The following is a 19,521-nucleotide window of genomic DNA, read 5'->3' on the forward strand; positions in this document are numbered from 1 at the left end:
TGTGAACATAGATATACAAATATCTTGCTGAGATCCTGCTTTCAATACTTTTGGATATTTACCCAGTAGTGGGATTGCTGGAAGGAAATAACACTTTCATGTGCTTCTAAGTTTGGCTCTTTATATGTGTTACCTTGATCATTCTCTCAAGCAGTACTGCCCTTAATCCCAAGCAACTGGAGCTCTTGGGCTGGGTGGGGGCCTTATTAGTCCTCCTCTGCCCAGAGTCCAAGGAACCTAGAGGATGTGCCCACCCACCTTCCTTTAGATCATGCTCTAGGTACCTACTTAACCATCCTCAAATTTGCTTCCAGGGCCCAGATAGGCCTTTTCCTAGGTCCACCCTCCCTAGAGTGGACCTGCTAGTATGTACAGCCCTAGACTCAAAGGGTGGCTACAGGGCAGCTTTGTGGGGGAGTCATGGTGTGGATTTTCAGGCTGGGTGTCCACATGCACGTATAGGAAGCCTGAGACCTCACACTGCAGGACTGAGTTGGGAATGCTAAGGGGCTTCCATTTGTACTTTTTCTCTGGACTCCTGTAAATATTAGTAGCTATAATGTTGTTAAACAAGTACTATTGACAAGGTCTGAAGAACATTTAGTTCCATTACTGTAAACCTGTTTTTAACTGGCTGTATTTTCTAGAATCAGTGTATCACTAGTTTCTCAGTGTATAGTGTCTAGTCGGTGAACCAGACGGATAAGATTTGCTCCTTAGTTAAGGAAGCCTGCACCAGCGTGAAAAAACCATTGTTGTTAATCTGAATGAATCTGTTCTTCTCTTCTTTTGCATACGTAACACTTATTAATGCAAATGGAAAACACAGATGATGCATTCGTGCAACAAGGGGAGACAAGAACCCTGAAGCATCAATGCCAGTGGGTACACACACAGGCAATTCAGTAAGTAGATCTGGGATGCGTCAGTGGAGGCTCGGAGAGGCTAATGAGCTTGTTCTAGCTACCCAGACCCACAGATTCATGGCTGAATCCCAGAAGCAGCCTGGGAGATTTTGTGGGGAGATGAGGCAAAGTCATTTATTTCCTTGGCAAGGTAAAGGGTTCCTTTCAGGAATCATCTTCTACCTCAAGCTGTCGTGTTTTAGTTAAACATCACAGCTCAGTATTGGGACAGAAATGTAGAAGGAAAAAAATGCTGAAGGGTCACAAGCAAGGAGCAGGTCTACACAGCTGAGAGGCACCATTCTCCTCCAATAGCTCTGTTTCTTCGATAACTGGCCATGTAGACCCGTTCTACCCCCGAGGGCTGGGAGTCGAGTCAGGCTCCAGACTGAATGCTCCCTGATCTTTGCATTCCTTCACTTGCCATCCCACAGGCACCTCAAATTTAGTGAGTACAACTCTGAAGGGCTCATCATCACCCCATCATCCTTTTCCTGTGCTCCCTGTGTTAGTCAACTGCAGGATTAACTCCCCCCCTCCAACCCCAGTCGCTCAAGCCTGAACATTCCTCAACAACTCCCACACCCCCTCAAATCCGGATATTTGGGCTTCCTAAATCTCTACCTCCTAATCTCTTTCACATGCGGTCCACTCCTTTCTGTCCCCATTGCCAAGGTTGGGCCACCACCACCTATCTCTGGGACAACTTACAGTCTCCTAAGGGGTCCTGCCTTCGGTTCGCCCCACCTGGCTCATCTCTTTTGAACAGTTTCTGCGGTACTCACCTGCCTGAGACAGCATTCTACAATGCGAACACAGTCATGTCCTTCCCCTTCAGCCGTTCCCCACTGCCCCCAATATGAAAAGGAGTTAGAAATCCCCGCCTTCCCACTCCCACCGAGCACCTTCGCCTTCTGAACTGGCCAGGGGCTCTGTTGCTTGCTCGTCGCTCTCAGACCCTTTGCACAAGGTGCTCCCTCAACCCAAAATAGAATCTCGGCCCACCCTCTGTCGGTCTTCGCTCCACTGTCAGTTGTTTATCTAACAAACATTCGCTGCTTTTGCCAGGCTATGCACTAAACGCTGGGGTTACGCAAGGGGAGCGCAAAACAAAACAGAGAACAAACAAAAACCACAACTCCCAAAAGTCCATTAAGACCCCTAGCCACAGAGGGCTCACATCTGAGGGGTTACCGTCCCTTGGCACAAGGTGGAGTATGAAATCCGCCTCTGCCTTCCAGGCTTTTCCAATGCCAAGACCTGCGGGGCCACCAATTGTGAGTCCCCTCCCGCACTGACTACTCCCTCAACAGGACACGAGGGAAGCTGAACCTGTCGGGACACCGCGCCGGGCACGCTCAGGTCCCACCGCGCGTGCTCATCGGCGGTCCCGAGCGCGAGTTCGGATAAGCAGCGCCCCCCTCCGACTGTGAGCTGGGACGCTCCCGCACGCTTCCCGGCACCCCTTCAATCTTCATGGTACACCCCGCCCGCAGGCACCCGGACGGCGGAAGTGAGCCGCAAGGGCGGAACTTGTTGTTACGGGTAACGGAAGTGTGGCGGCGTTGGGTTGAGCGGGATTTTTGGAAGTTTGTGGCGGAGGTGAGGCCGAGGTGACTGCAGAGCGGCTCGCGAGTTGCTCGGGCTGTGGGACTGGGCCCCTGGGAGGGAGCGGTTCTGTGGGGGAAAGGAGGCTCGTGTCCTGACTTGGCGTTCTGGTATTTTCTCTGGCGTGGAAAGTAGACGCGTTCCGCTGTCTCCCGCCGTCTGCCTCAGCTTTCGCAGTTCCCTCCTAGGGGTGTGCCTCAGTCGGAGCCCCTTCTGTTAAATTCTTCCCCCTTGGCCGAGGTTCAGCTCTTACTTCTGAGAAATTTCCCGTAACCTTGCTTTGCATTTGTTGTCCGGTCGCGGTCTCCATCACCAGCTGCTTCGTGTTATAGTTTCTGTATTTGCGCTCACGGCTTGTTAACTGAAGAACCCGGAAGGGAAGGCCGCGGCATTTCCCGCCGGCGGGGCTCTGCCATTCTCGGATCTTGGCTTCAGATCTCTGATGCTCTCCGGCGTCTCTTGGCAAGGAATCTACTTCGCGTTCAGGGAATTCACGGCCACCCGCCTCTGGTCTTACCTCTGGTTTTAGGATGATTTTAGCAAATGTGCCTAGGTTAATTTAAACGTATCCCCCTCCGAAGCCGCCTGCCTCTTCTGGCTGGACACCTTTTTAGGTTGGTGTGTACTGTTTGCGTCCGGTAGTTCAAAAGCATGGGATCTTGGAGTCTGGAGCTGGACAGACTTGGGTTTCACTTCTGTCTCTGCCACTTGGTAGCCTTCTAATCTTGGGGGAAATTCCCTAATCTCTGAATCCCAAAAGTTGTTCATCTAAAATGGGGCTAATATTACACCTACCTAGTAGGTGGTGGTGTGGGGGTCATGTTAATGAATGTAAAGTGCTGGGTTCAGTGTTTTCCCTATTACAGGGGTTCAATAATTTGTTCAACAAATATTTGTTACCTGGTTTGAGCTAGGTACTGTGCTAAGTGCTAGAGATACAGTGATAAAACCAGCTACGGCCCCTGTCCTTAGGGGACTTATAGTCTAGTGGGAGATAACATTTGTTAATCTGATAATTACACATGTAATATTAAAAATTGGTGACAGTATGTAAGAGAGTTTACTGGTACCATGAGAGGATGTACTAAGGGAACGTTTAACCTAGACTGAGCTTTTCCTTTTTTTTTTTTTTTTTTTTTTTTTTTTTTGAGACAGAGTCTTGCTCTGTCGCCAAGCTGGAGTGCAGTGGTGCGATCTCGGCTCACTGCAACCTCCGCCTCCTGAGTTCAAGTGATTCTCCTGCCTCAGCCTTCCGAGTAGCTGGGACTACAGATGCGTGCCATCACGCCCAGCTATTTTTTTTTTTTGTATTTTTAGTAGAGACGGGGTTTCACCATGTTGGCCAGGATGGTCTGGATCTCTTGACCTCGTGATCCGCCCGCCTTGGCCTCCCAAAGTGCTGAGATTACAGGCGTGAGCTACTGCGCCCAGCCTAGACTGAGCTTTTGAGGAGATGTGGATTGAGCTGAGATCTGAAGGATTTGTTGGAATTAGTAATAAAAGATTGGGGGGCAGTGGATGGAAGCAGGAATATTTATTTAAGTTCCAGATGGAAACATGTGGAAGGGCCTGTGGCAGAAAGAACTTGGAGATTTGAAGGACTGGAAGCAGTTCTGCATGGCTGGAGCAGAATGATGAAAGGGAGGTAGGCATGGGTCAGAACTTGCAGGACTTATTTTATCCTTACTTAAGGGTTTTGGACTGATAAAGCAATGGAAGCCACTGAAGACCTTTAAGATGAGGATGGCATGGAGGGAAGATAAGTCACATAATCAGGTTTGTGTTTCAAAAACATCACTTTAGTTGCTGCATAGAAGGGAACAAGTTAGGAAACGATTGCAGTAGTTCAGGTGAGAGATGGTGGTGGTTTGGAGTAATGTGTCAGTAGTGGAGATGGAGAAAAGTAGACAGATTTGGGAGATATTTAGTAGGTAACATTGACAGGACTTGGTAATGGATGTGGTGAAGGATGAAGGCAAAGTTGTTAAGAATGTTACCTAGGTTTCTGGTTTGAGCAGCTGAGTGGATGATGGTACCATTTATGGAGACGGGAAACACAGGAGGAAGAAGAGGAGGAACAGATTTTCTTTCTACTAGGCTGTACTTCCCCCTTCTATTTTCATAGCTACTCACTGAATTCTATCTGCTTCATGTGCCTCCATTTCATCCCATCTTTTCTATTCTCCAGTCACCACCCTAGTACAGGTCTTTATCATTTCCACTAAAATAACTTCCAGATGGTCTCTTAGCATTTGCTGTTTCTCCTTACCTTCTCCCCACTTTAATCTGCACAAAGATGCTAGGTTCTGTTTCCTCAAACACTTGCAATCTTGTGAGATTGTCTTTTGCTCAGAATTTTTTAATGGTTCTCAGTAATTTACGAAATAGAATCTAAATTCCTTAACCTGTTTACTCCCAGCCTATCTTTCCAGCCTTCCTACTCACTGTTTTCCCACTTGGATTCTACCTCAGCCATTTTACTCATTTTCCCCAAAGAAATTTCTCATTTCCCATATGAATGCCTTTGTTCATGATACCCTTCTCCATAATGTATACAACCTAGTTGTCATGACTATCTAAATTTAATCTCTAAGTTCTAGTTCAAGCTTTCCTCTGCTGGGAAGGCTTGACATTTAAGAACACAGTTGCATCTTTTACCTTGTTAACTTCTCACCTTTTCTTTCTTTCTTCCTTTCTTTATTTTTTTGAGACAGAGCCTCGCTCTGTCGCCCAGGCTGGAGTGCAGTGGCGTGATCTCCGCTCACTGCAAGCTCCGCCTCCGGGGTTCACACCATTCTCCTGCCTCAGCCTCCCGAGTAGCTGGGACCACAGGCGCCCGCCACCACGCCCGGCTAATTTTTTTTTGTATTTTTGGTAGAGACGGGGTTTCACCGTGTTAGCCAGAATGGTCTCGATCTCCTGACCTCGTGATCTGCCCTCCTCGGCCTCCCAAAGTGCTGGGATTACAGGCGTGAGCCACGGTGCCCGGCCTCTTTTTTTTTTTTTTAAGAGACAGGGTCTTACCTTGTTGCCTAGGCTGCAGTACAGTGGCATGATCATAGCTCACTGCGGCCTCACACTCTTGGGCTCCCCTTCTCACTTGTTTTTATACCATTTAATTGGCACATAGCATTTATAGTGCTATTGGTTTATTCATTTATTTGTCAAATAGTTTATTACATGCTTATGATAATATATAATGTATTACATACTTGATATGCTGTTAAATGGAAGCTTTGTTCTAGGTAGTATGGTGAGTAGATGGTAACAAGTGTGGGCAAAAATTATGAAACCACTTGATTAGAATACAGCTTCCTAATAAGGCAATTCCAGGGAATTTTCAGGATTATTTTGGTTAGGTTAAGAATCATCTTGCCACTGAGCTTAAGAAGAAGAAGAAAAAAGAATCACCTACTCAAAGATAGTTAGTCCTAAGTTTGTTGAGCACCCTTTGCATAATAGGTATGAAATATTCCGTTAACAGGGAAGGAAAAACAAGTTTATTTCTGGAATCTTCACCCACCTCTGACGTTTTTCCCTTGTAGTTCTGTGATATGAGCAACAATGGACCAGAAGATTTTATCTCTAGCAGCAGAAAAAACAGCAGACAAACTGCAAGAATTTCTTCAAACCCTGAGAGAAGGTGATGTGAGTATTGGGAAGCATGTTCTGCTAAAAGTAAATGTCAGGCATGATGACACATTCAAAGGACATGTGAGAAAGAAAAATTATGCTGCTTCTTCATCTACTCCTCATTCACTGTAGGAGACAAGGATTTATTTAATAATAATTTATAGATGTAAAGAAATTGGGGTGAGGGAATGAGAGAAATAGACAACTTGAGGGCATTTGTGACCAAATTTAAACCTGAAATAGCTTAAGAATAGAATGCTTTTACAACTGTATTTATAAAAGCAAATTAGTATACTTTTATGGTCCTTAGAACAATCTATTTGAAGATAATATCCAGACTATAATTATTGATTGAGACATTAGTTTTGCATTTTGATGCTTCTCTGTATTTTTCCATAAAGAAATTAAGTTTATAAGCAGCAAAATATTTTGAAATTATTAGTAAAAATTAGGGCCTCTGTTTTCACTATAAGTGTAGGATTATAAAATGGGATAGTAATTGCCTTATATGTTAGGCTGTTTATTCTTCCTAATGTTCTTTCTCAGCTGATATACTGCTCCTTTTTCCATAAGTGATCTCATCCTATCCAGGTCCCTGCCTGGAAAAGAATCCCTCTTCAAGGTATATGTATAAACAAGTAAAGACATTGAGTATCATGGGATTTTTTTCCTTTTTCTGTCAATTGATGAGTATTAGGTTTTTAAGGGAATTTTTATGTGTTAGTGTTGTAGTTATTGAAGCAAGGTGCATCTTAGTCTGTGTTATCTGACATACTAACTAGGAATTGATGCAGCGTTGCTCTTTGATTTTTTTTCTTTGAAATTATCCAAGATTGCCTTTATAGCTATTTTTTGAGATGGCTTGTTGCATGAGTTGTAACTTGAATCATTCTATAGACAAGATTTGATTGAAACTAGCATTTAAATTATTTATTTGAAGTTTCATGCCTCAAATTGAAGGCATGAACACTGTCAAATTGAAGACAGTGTTCCAGATGTTTTCTGACTCTAGGATAGAGTAATGCTAATATTTCCCTCATTTTTCCATTAATGCAAAATCAGCTTTTTGGCAGCAACATTATATTGTAGTCTCATTGCTCTTATATTTATTTTTGTAAATGTTGATATTAAGCTAAGTTTCCTTTATCTCTGAAGTCCTTTTAGAATCCATGTTAAAAACTATATATAGGCCAGGCATGGTGACTTACACCTGTAATCCCAGCACTTTGGGAGGATTCCTTCAGGCCAGGAGTTCGAGATCAGCTTAGGCAACATAGTGAGACCCAGTTTCTAAAAACAACTACCAGAACAACAAACTTTATATCTGTTAACTGTCATCTTTTTTGGATTCATCTTGTTTTACTCCATCAAGATAATTTTGTATGATTCTGCTGACCATATTAATCACCTTTTTATCTTCTACAAATTTGTTAAGCATGTCAGTAATATATGCAGGCAGTTCATTTGATAAAATGTTCCACAGAAGATGAACTCAGAGTAAAAAATTATAAAACACATAAAGAAGTCCTGTGGCAAGAAAGACTCAACCAGAAATGGGAAAATTCATATTCAAGGATTTAGAGCAATCTGAAAAAAAACTTTAATTATTTAACGCAAATACTTAATACAATATTTAACTTTATTTATTTAAAGGTGGGATCTCACTCTTGCCCAGGCTGGAGTGCAGTGGGGCGATCTCGGCACACTGCAGCCTCAACCTCCTGGGCTCATGCGATCCTCCCACCTCGGCCTCCTGAGTAGCTGGGAGTACGGGCATGTGCCACCATGTCCAACTAATTTTTGTATTTTTAGCAGAGATGGGGTTTCGCCATGCTTTCCAGGCTGGTCTTGAACTCCTGAGCTCAAGCAATCCACCCACCTCAGCCTCCCACAGTGCTGGGATTACATGTGTGAGCCACTCTGCCTGACCTAGTATTTAAAATATTTGAAGATGTAAATGAAGGAATAGAACCCACAAAATAAGGGATGGATTTAGAAAACCATCAAAGAAAACTTCTTGAAATGAAAACCTCAGTAAATGGTTTAACAGTAGACAAAACATTGCTAAAGAGAAAATTAGTAAAGTGGAATACAGAGCTGAGGATAACTAAATAAAGCACAGATTGTAAAGAGGTGGAAAATATAAAGAATATTTAAAATATATGCAGAGAACTTTGATAAGAATATATTATCTTCTTAAACACATAGAATGTTCATAAAAATTAATCACGTGTCATATACTAGAGCACAAAGAAAACATGGGTAGGTCCCATAAGGTAGAATTATTACAAACTATTCTCTGTGATCACAATGCAATAAAACTGGAAATGAAAACTGAAACTAAAAGTCAAAAAACAAAGACACTTTTACCTGGAATTAAAATACCTTCTATTCAACCATTGTGGAAGACAGTGTGGCGATTCCTCAGGGATCTAGAACTAGAAATACCATTTGACCCAGCAATCCCATTACTGGGTATATACCCAAAGGATTATAAATCATGCTGCTATAAAGACACATTCACGCGTATGTTTACTGTGGCATTATTCACAATAGCAAAGACTTGGAACCAACCCAAGTGTCCAACAATGATAGACTGGATTAAGAAAATGTGGCACATATACACTGTGGAATACTATGCAGCCATAAAAAATGATGAGTTCATGTCCTTTGTAGGGACATGGATGAAGCTGGAAACCATCATTCTCAGCAAACTATCGCGAGGACAAAAAAACCAAACCCCGCATGTTCTCACTCATGGGTGGGAATTGAACAATGAGAACACTTGGACACGGGAATGGGAACATCACGCACCGGGACCTGTTGTGGGGTGGGGGGAGGGGGGAGGGATAGCATTAGGAGATATTCCTAATGTAAATGACGAGTTAATGGATGCAGCACACCAACATGGCACATGTATACATATGTAACAAACCTGCATGTTGTGCACATGTACCCTAGAACTTAAAGTGTAATAAAAATATATATATATAAAAAAATTTAAAAATACCTTCTAAATAACTCTTGGATGAAAAGAGATACAAACAGAAATTACAGGATTTTTGGAGAATAATTACAGATAACAAAAATACTACATGTTAAAATCCATGGAATAATGTTAAAAACAAGTGTTTAACAAATGAAATAATGAAATCAATACAAATGAAATAATGAAAATAAATAAATTCCCAACTCAAAAACCTAGAAAAAAGAGAAAGTAAACAACAACAAAAAACACAAGAAACTACTAAAGATAAAAGTGGAAATTAATAAAGTAGAGAACAGAAAAATAGTGGATCAAATTAATCAAAATCTTGGTTCTTGGTGGGGGAAAAAAACACCATTAATTAATATAATAATCAAAACAGTGGAGTAAAAACATGCACAAAATGAGAAATGACAAGGGAGAAATACTGTTAATACAGAGAAAATCTCAAAAAATACTGTGAGACTACAGTACATTCCTGTGCAAATAAATTTGAAAACCTAGAGGAAATGGGTAATTTCTTAGGCACGTACAGTTTAATAAAATTGAGCCAATTTGAGATGGAAAGCTTAAGCAGACCAGTTTCCATAGAAGAAAAGAGAAAGTTAAGAAGGAACTACTTCATACAAAAACACCAGGCCCAGATAGTTTGGCAGGAAACTTCTGTCAAACCTTTAGAGATCAGGTAGATAGTCCTGATGCTACATAAATTGTTTCAGAGCATAAATAATAAAGGAAAACTTCCAAGTTCTTTGAATGAAGCAAGTATAACATTGAATTAAACAAATATAACATTGATTTTTTTATGCTATCTTTATCAGGTATAACCTTAAACCTCATAAAGATAGCATAGAAAAAAGAGGTTATAGACTAATGTAACTTATGAATATTGATATAAAAGTCTTAAATATTAGGGGACAGATTGCAACACCACATTTTTAAAAAGTACACCATGATCAAGTGGGATTTAATAGCAGGAATACAAGGTTGGTTCAGTATTTGAAAGTATATTACTATAAAGATTATACGATTATCTTCATGGATCAGAGAAAGCCTTTGACAAAATTCAACACTCATTCCTAATAAAAACTTGACAAAAATCAGAATGGGTGGCTGTTTCCTTTACATCATAAAATGTATGTATCTAAATTCTAGAGTCAGCATCTTAGTGGGAAACCATAGAGACATTTCCTCTAAGGCCGGGAACAAAGCAATGATGCCTGCTGTCTCCACTACTATATAATGTTCTGGTTGGCTAACCTATGCATTTAACCTAGAGAAAACAATCACAGGCATAATAATAGAAAAATAAAGGCTGAGTGCAGTGGCTCACACCCATAATCCCAACGCTTTGGGAGACCAAGGTGGGCAGATCACTTGAGGTCCGGAGTTCGAAACCAGCCTGGCCAACATGGTGAAACCCCTTCTCTACTAAAAATATAAAAATTAGCTGGGCATGGTGTTGTGTGCCTGTAATCCCAGCTACTCAGGAGGCTGAGGCAGAAGAATCACTTGAACCTGGGAGGTGGAGGTTGCAGTGAGCCCAGATTGCACCATTGCACTTCAACCTGGGTAAACAAAGTGAGATTCCATCTAAAAAAAAAAAAAAGAAAATATAAAACGTCTCTCTTTGTAGATGGCATGATAGTATACCTGGAAAACCCTGGAGAATCTGTGATAAAACCATCTATAAACAGAATTCATCAAAGTAGCAGAATATAAAATTAATATGCAAAAATCAGTAGCATTCATACATAATAGCCAGTTAGAAGATACAGTTGGCCTGGCAAGGTGGCTCACGCCTGTAATCCCAGCACTTTCGGAGGCCAAGGCAGGTGGATCACCTGAGGTGAGGAGTTCTAAACTAGCCTGGCCAAGATGGTGAAACCCCTACTCTACTAAAAATATGAAAATTAGCTGGGCGTGGTGGTGCATGCCTGTAGTCTCAGCTGCTCAGGAGGCTGAGGCAGGAGAATTGCTTGAACCCGGGAGGCGGAAGTTGCAGTGAGCTGAGATCACGCCACTGCACTCCAGCTTGGGCGACAGAGTGAGACTCCGTCTCAAAAAAAAAAAGATACAGTAAATGAGAAAGCCCCATTTACAATAGCAACAGAAAAGTTAAAACAGGAATAAACCTGAGAAATTTCCAAAACCCATGTGAAAAAAAACTATGAAACACTTCTAAAGGACAAAAGTAGAAAACTAGGAAGATATCCCCTGTTCTTGATTGGGGAGTCTCAACATCATGAAAATGTCAATTCTTCCAAAGTTAATTTATCAATTTAATACCAATAAAAATCCCATTGAGCTATTTTGTCTAACTAGATAAGCTGACTGCAAAATTCATATAGCAAATTGTACACACAGGAATAGTTAGGGAAAAGCTGAAAAGAGCTCTGAGAGAGGATTAACCATAGCAGAGACTAAACACCACAAAAACTTTTATAAATAAGAGTGCAGTACTGGTACATGAGTAGATGAACAGAAACGGAATAGGATACAAAGAATAGAACAGGTAATGCATAAGAATGGAAAGTCTCAAAATAGACCCAACTACAAGTAAAATCTAGTATATAATTACATCTTGAAACACTGAAATAAAGATAATCTTTGACAAATGATAGTGGAACAACTGGATGGACATTTGGAAAAAACATGAAATTAGATCTGTTTCTCATATTCAAGAGAAAGCTCCAAATGAATCAGAAATTTAAATGTAAAAAACAAATCTAAATAAATGTTAGGGCTGGGCACAGGGGCTTATCCCTGTAATCCCAGCACTTTGGGAGGCTGAGGTGGGAAGATCGCTTGAGCCAGGAGGTTGAGATTACAGTGAGCTGTGATTGTGCCACTGCACTTCAACAGGGGTGAAAGTGAGACTCTGTCTCTTAAAAAATAAATAAATAAATAAATAAATAAGTATATGTTAGAAGAAGACATGGATGAATTTCTCTTTAAGCTCAGTGCAGTGAAAAGCTTTCTAACTGTTATACAAAATATAGATGCAATGAAAGATAAGTTTGTCTACATATAAGTTAAAAAGTTTTTGTGGCCAGAAATACCATAAGCAGAGTCAAAAGACAAATGGCAAACTGGGAAAAAATATTTGTAACGTATCACAGATAAAGGATTAATATCCCTAATTCATAAATAACTTGGGGGGGTGGAGATAAAAAAAATTGTATTTAAAAAAGGCAAAAAACATGAGAATAATCACTAAAAGATATATAAAAATGGCCTTAAACATAAGAAAATATGCTCAACTTCACTCATAATAAGAGAAATATAAATTAAAATGAAAGATAGTGATCCACCTGCCTTGGCCTCCCAAAGTGCTGGGATTACAGGCGGGAGCCACCACACCTGGCCCCATGTATATTTTTATGTGTATAAACATGCATACATTTCCTGGCTCTCTCCACTGAAAGAACCATGAAGCAAAGATGCCATAGTTGCTTGGTGCGGTGGCTCACGCCTGTAATCCCAACACTTTGGGAAACTGCGTGGGTGGATCACTTGAGTCCGGGAGTTCAAGACCAGTTTGGGCAACATGGTCAAATCCTGTCTCTATAAAAAAATAAATAAATAAATTTTAAAAAGATGCCATAGTAACAACAAACACACCCATCGCCTAGATCTTTGCTCTTTCATAACCATTCCTCACTCAAGGGAACCAGGGCTCTTCAGAGAAATGGCTAAGTTTATGCGTGGGCAGGATGGATACAAGATGACCCTGGAACATCTTGCTATACCAGAAAGTAAAGAAGTGCTCAAAAAAGACAATGGGGGCATGTCACAAAGACAGAAGAGCCAGCTTGAAGGGTTTCCCTTTGGCCAAATCTGGGACTATTAGAGCATCAAAATAAGTTCAGTAATGAACCATTGAAAAATACAGAGATTTATAAGTCCATACTAATAATAAATAAATCACTTTGGGAGTTCGAGGACGGAGGATCACTTGAGTCCAGGAGTTTGAGACCAGCTTGGACAACATAGTGAGAACCCACCTCTACAAAAAAATAATTTAAAAAATTAGCATGGCATATCAGCACACGCTTGTATTCCTAGCTAACTGGAGGGGTGCTGAGGCAGGAGAATTGCTTGAGCCCAGGAGTTTGAAGTTATAGTGAGGTATGACTGTGCCACTGCAGTCCAGCCAGGGTGACAAAGAAGACTGTCTCTAAGTAAGGTAAGTAAAGTAAGTGAATGAATACATGGGTAGAAAGGAGTTCTCTTGCTTACAGTGCAGGAGTTGGAAAATCATTACTTTGCAATTGTCATAGTAAAGATTGAACCAGGCAAGAAATACCAATGGATGCTAAATCCAGGGGGACTTTAAAAACATTGATACGATACAATTAATGAAGCTAAGAACCTTATTCCACCTCTCCCCAGTAATTATTTCACTAATGTTCTCTTTATGTTCCAGGATCCCACTCAGCATCCTACATTGCTCTTAGTTGTCATTTCCCCCTGATTTCCTACACTCTGCAATAGTTCTCAGTCTTTCCTTATCTCTGTTGATCATGATAGCCCTGAGGAGTATTGATTAGTTGTTTTGCTGAATGTGTCTCAATTAGGGCCTGTTTGGCAGTGTCTCATGATTGGACCAGTGTCATGTATTCCTGGCGTAAGGACCACAAAAATGGTACCATGCCCTTTTTAGTGTATCAAATCACTGAGCTCTTGATGTCAGTGTTATTCCTGGTGATACTGACTTTGATAACCTGGTAACAGTGGTTTCTGCTGGGCTTTTCCATTTTACAGGGAGAAAATTAGATGAGGAGCAAGATATTTGCATGGTCTTAAAAGTGTCTCCCTATAAATTGCTTACTGGTGGCAAAGGGACAGGGTGGGGGAAGTAATTATAAAGTGGGATCAGAATTAATATCACCAACGAGGGACAGATGGACATCATGTGCTTCCTGATGTGATACTCCGAGAATGACACGGTATCACCTGTGTTCTTGTGAGACTGCATAAACTCAATCTATGAAACTCAGTCTATGAAACATCAGACAACACAAAATGAGGAATGTTCTATTTTTTTTAAAAAACTAAAATTTATTTGGATTATGCTGTTAACTTGGTAGTTCCAGTCTGCTACTTAAAAATTTTAAAGCCTTCTGAGATAACAGGGATACTTAAATCTTACTTGCTCTATTTCTGAGTTTTAAAATGTAGTAAAAAGCATAACTGAACATGGTCAAGAGAAAGACTGAAAATCACATAAGTGGAATGAGGAAGAAGGGGAGTAGAGGACAGAGGCAATAGAAGAAAATTAACATTCATTGAGTACTTGTTGTGTGTTAGGCTCTGTGCAAATTCTTCTCCCCTTTATCTCAGTCCTTTGAGGTGGGGAAATGGACACACATAACAGATTAAGTAACTTACCTGAGGTTATATAGCTAGTAAATGGCATAGCTAGGATTTACATCCAGGGCTTCTGATTCTGGATCCAGCTTTTTTTTTTTCCCTCTTCCTATGCCACACTGCTTTCTGTTGAAACTGAACTATTTCAAAAAGAGTCAACAGCTTCTCAGCCTTGGCAGTGCTCATGTTTTGGCTCGGATAAATCTTTGTCGTGGTGGGCTGTCCAGTGCATTGCAGAATGTTTGATAGCATCCCTTACCTCTACCTACTAGATTCCAACAGCATCTTTCCAGTTGTGACAACCAGAAATGTTTCTAGACATTGTCTAGTGTCCTCTGGGGGACAAAAATCACTGGTTGAGAACTGCTGCTCTAAGGGTTATGTCAAGGACCAAGTACTCTGTTGGAAGGTATAGGCAAGAGTAGTCAGGTACTTCTTTATTATATATTTAAGAGAGATGGTCTCCAGCTAGAAACACCAGCCTCATGTACTTGTGGAAGAGATAGTTTATTGTTTTATTAGTCTTGGCTTCTGTGACACTTCTCTCTCGAGATTATCTTCCAGTGTTATTGACCTCACTTTCTCCATTATCTTTGCTGGCAGCTGCTTCTCTTTTTAATGACTGACTCTCGGTGTTTCTCTTCTCTTTATATTCTTTCCTGGATGGTCTCATCTGTTTCCATTGATGCTCCACTTGGCATATATTTCATTGTCATCTATTTGGCACTTCCACTTGAATATCTCAGAGTAGTGGCTCTGAGCCTCACAGCAGACCTGAATCATAAACTGTGGGTAGAGCCTGGAAATTTGTTTTAGTAAGCTCTCAGGGTGATTTAGATGCTTCCTTAATCTCAAATTTTCACCACGTAAACAGATGGTGCCACTATCCACCCAGCTAGCTGCTTAAGCCAGAAATTTAGGAGTCCTCCTTGATTTCTTTTTTTTTTTTTTTTTGATACAGAGTCTCGCTCTGTCACCCAGGGTAGAGTGCAGTGGCATGATCTCGGCTCACTGCAAGCTCCGCTTCCCAGGTTCACGCCATTCTCCTGCCTCAGCCTCCCAGATAGCTGGGACTACAGGCGCCCGCCACCAAGCCCGGCTAATTTTTTGTATTTTTAGTAGAGATGGGGTTTCACTGTGTTAGCCAGGATGGTCTTGATCTCCTGACCTCGTGATCTGCCTGCCTCGACCTCCCAAAGTGCTGGGATTACAGGCATGAGCCACCGCGCCCGGCCAGATTCTTTTCCTTCATCACCACCCCCTACTTCCCTTCCATACTAAGGAATTTCTATTCTTAGTTCTCAAATATTTATCTTAGATCTATCTACTTTTCTTCATCTCCTGTATTAGTGTGCTAGGGCTGCTGTTACAATGTACCACAAATTGGGTAGCTTAAATAGCAGCAATTTAATGTTTCACAGAAGTCCAAGATCAAGTGTTGTTGGGGTTGGTTCCTTTTGAGGGCTATGAGAATTTGTTCTGTGTCTCTCACCTAGCTTCTGGAGGTTTGCTGGCAACCTTTAGCATTCCTTGGCTTGTATCACCTGATCTCTGCTTTCATCTTCACCTGACATTCCCCCTGTTTGTGTTTCTGTGTCCAGAGTTCCCCTTTTTATAAGGGCATTAGTCTTTGGATTAGGACCCATCCTAATGACCTCAACTAATTTCACCTACAAGAGCCCAATTTCCAAATAAGGTCACATTCTGAAGTACTGGGGGTTAGAACTTCAACATATGAAATTTGGGGATGTGGGGAGGACACAATTCAATTCATAATGCCTCTATTACTTTGGTCTAGGCCACTGTCATCTCTCTCTTAAACATGGTAGCAGTCTACTAACAGGTATCCCCATGTCACTCTTAAACCCCCATAACCCATTCTCCACACAAGGAGCAAGGATGATTTTTGAAAAATCTATCATCTCACTTCCTTCTTTTCTCTTTAGTAACTTCCGTTGCAGTTAGACAAAAGCTAAACTTCCTACCATGGCCTGTAAGATTCTTCATAATCTGGTCCTTTCCCGTTTCTCTTCAAACTCATCTTCTACTACTCTTTTCTTTATTATTCTCTAGCCATGTTGATTTTTTTTTTTTTTTTTTAAGCAAGCCTTTGGCCTCAAATATGCCGAGTTCTTTGCTGCTGCTTGGCCGTTGCACATGATCATACTTCCATCTGGAATATCCTTCTCTAACTCCTTTGAATAATTAGCTCCTTCTTGTCCTCCAGGTCTCTACTTAAATGTCACCTTACTTCTGAGAAGCTTCCCCTTACTACCCTAGATGAAATTTCCTTCCTTTCCTCTTCTTGTCTATCTCAGCCTCTTATTTGGTTCTTTTACAATTTTTTTTCTACCATCCTTTCCCCTCCTGCTCTATTATGAACTCTGAGTCAAATTACTGTGTCTGTCTTGTTCATCTTTATAACACGCCTAAGGAAAATAACATGCTCAAAAAGTATTTGTTCGATGAATGTATGTTCCCAACTTAGTGCTAAGTACTCCATAAATGTTTATAGAATGAGTATGAATAGATTTTAGTCTTGACAGTCCAGGATCATATTAAGATATACCCTCCTCTGTCTAAAAATTATGGTGTTTGTAATACTTGGCGTCTCTGAATGATCTGAACGTGACAGAAGAGTACTTTTTCATATTGAGTGTTTCGGTCATTGGGGTAAAAGACTGTTGCCAGAGACTTGTAGCTTTTTCTTTCTTTGCAGTTGACTAATCTCCTTCAGAATCAAGCAGTGAAAGGAAAAGTTGCTGGAGCACTCCTGAGAGCCATCTTCAAAGGTAATAATAATTAATGTCACTTCTGTCTGTCTCCTGCATTCATTGGTAGATTTGTTTAGTTTTGGTACTTTTCTTACTGTTTGAAGCCCCACTGGAACATTTTCCATGTTTTGAGGATTCTACAGATCAACTACAGCAGCAGTTTCCTGTCTAGTGGACTTAAGTAATTTTACTGAAGGGAGTTTGAAGTGGCTACCTGAGATTGTGTTGCTTATTTGGGGGCCTGGAATTACAGAATGTGCTTTTCGTAAAATCTGCTTTGGTTTACTTGTGCTTTTAAGATTGTGGAGAAGAGAACAGCAGTGTTTAATACATAATCCATGCTTAACAAGGGGTGAGTAACCTCTGGGGTTTAATGCAATGGGGTATCTTAAGGTGCCTTATACAGAGATTCTTCATGCCCGGTGAGACATACTTGTTTTCCTGTCTTGAACAAGGGCTAGTTTAAGTTGTTGCAGATTGTGATTTATAGTGGTTTTATAAATTCTGGTAGGATAAAATTTTATAAGGCAAAAATTAAAAGTGTCTTTGGACTCTTAATTAGGTATGTTAACTTGGTTTATTTTTCTTCCCCCAAGTAAATTAGATCTCTGCTGCAAGGGTACAAAAACACATCTTCCTATTCATGAAAGAACTTTCAAGATTGGTTGAGTCAACCTGTATGGAAACTTGCTAAATATTTTATAGAAATATCAGAGAAAAGGAAATAATGAAAGATCAATAGCAACTGCCTATGTACACTACTACTAAATGGAAGAGCAATTCTATGGCTTTTAGTATATTCAGAGTTGTGCATCCATTACCACAATTGATTTTAAAACAATTTCATTACCCCTGAAAGAAGGTTTGCATCTCTTAGATGTCACCTCTCCAAACCCCTAGTCCATTCCAGTCCTAAGAAACCACGAATCTACTTTTTGTCTCTACAGATCTGTCTATTCTGGACATTTCATTTAGTAGAATCATTCTATATATGGTCCTTTGTGACTGACGTCTTTCATTTATAATGTTACAAGGGTTCCTCTATGTTGTAATATGTATCAGTACTTTATTTTTACTGCTGAATAATATTCCATTATGTGGATATACAACATTTTTCCATTCATGAGTTGATGAAGACTTAAGTTGTATCTATTTTCTGGCCATTATACTACTACTATGAACATTTGTGTATAAATTTTTGTGTGGACATATGTTTTCCTTTCTCTTGGATATATATCTAGGAGTGGAATTGCCGGATCATGTGGAAACTCTTATGTTTAACTGTTTGAGAAACCGCCACACTGTTTTCCAATGTGGCTGGATTAGGATGCCAATTTTTTCACATCCTTGTCAACACTTGTTATTATCTTTTTTTTTTCAGTTTTGATTTATTTTCATCACTTTTTCTTCATGATCCAGATATTTTAAAATGCAAAGAAAATTAACTTTTAATGATATGTTCCAGGATTAGCACTAAAAAAAAATTTTCAGACTGCAAATGAGTTATACAAATGAAAATATCAAATGGAGATTCCCGTTATCAAAACGAAAGCACTCAACTTATTAAAAGTTCACAAGTATTTATATAGAGCACATTAAAAAAGTCAGCTTGCTAACTGTTGTGATTTTAAAGAACTATTGCAGAAGTTTAAAGAAAATAGATTAGTTATTAAATTTGGGTTACTGGACTTCTTAAAAGCTGTAAGACCTATTAGAAGGTTACTTCATCCTGTAATTATTAAAATAAATTAATAAAATAGGTGGATGAAGAAAAGATGACATTTTAGTCCCTTTATTTTGGCTAAATTAAGCACTTTTTCAAAGCCCTTAACCATTGCTGTTCTAAGCACCGTAGTAATCAGTTGTTCGATAATTCTGTTTCTTGTATTTAACTACAAACCTGTTCGTTTTCCTGTTTACCTGTCAATCTTGTAAGACTTGTTTCTGAACCCCCTGTTTAAAACAATAAGGTTCCCCCTGCTCTGGGGAAGCTGGAACACTTAGGAGACGTAAGATATACACTTGTTGTATCCAGTTGGTGGAATCAGGGGATTTGCAGAAAGAAATAGCGTCTGAGATCATAGGATTACTGATGCTGGAGGTAAGATGGCAAACAAAAACTTTTATCTGGGGGTATATTTTTGGGGGTTTGTAATTTGTTGAGGGAAGGAAAACTTAAGTGCCCAACCTAGCATAGTTCTTATTTATGAGTAAGACCTGTTGTTAAAAAACAAAGAAGCAG

At 40.3% G+C, this 19,521-nt stretch overlaps 1 protein-coding gene across 10 annotated transcripts in view; it reads left to right on the forward strand.

The window, feature by feature from the left end:
- Nucleotides 1–835: 835 nt before the first annotated feature.
- Nucleotides 836–19,521, forward strand: part of FANCI (FA complementation group I) — a 73,109-nt gene continuing 54,423 nt past the window's right edge. For 2 of the 10 annotated variants that reach the window (XM_063652914.1, XM_054450358.2), the window contains exons 1-4: nucleotides 836–2,507; nucleotides 6,059–6,161; nucleotides 17,225–17,297; nucleotides 19,250–19,380. In XM_063652914.1, coding sequence (XP_063508984.1) covers nucleotides 6,078–6,161; nucleotides 17,225–17,297; nucleotides 19,250–19,380 — 288 coding nt within the window. In that variant the 5' untranslated portion in view covers nucleotides 836–2,507; nucleotides 6,059–6,077. The other 8 variants (XM_054450359.2, XM_063652919.1, XM_054450360.2 and 5 more) reach the window with 8 other exon arrangements.

This window comes from Pongo pygmaeus, chromosome 16, assembly GCF_028885625.2.
Source record: "Pongo pygmaeus isolate AG05252 chromosome 16, NHGRI_mPonPyg2-v2.0_pri, whole genome shotgun sequence".
Lineage (NCBI taxonomy): Eukaryota > Metazoa > Chordata > Mammalia > Primates > Hominidae > Pongo > Pongo pygmaeus.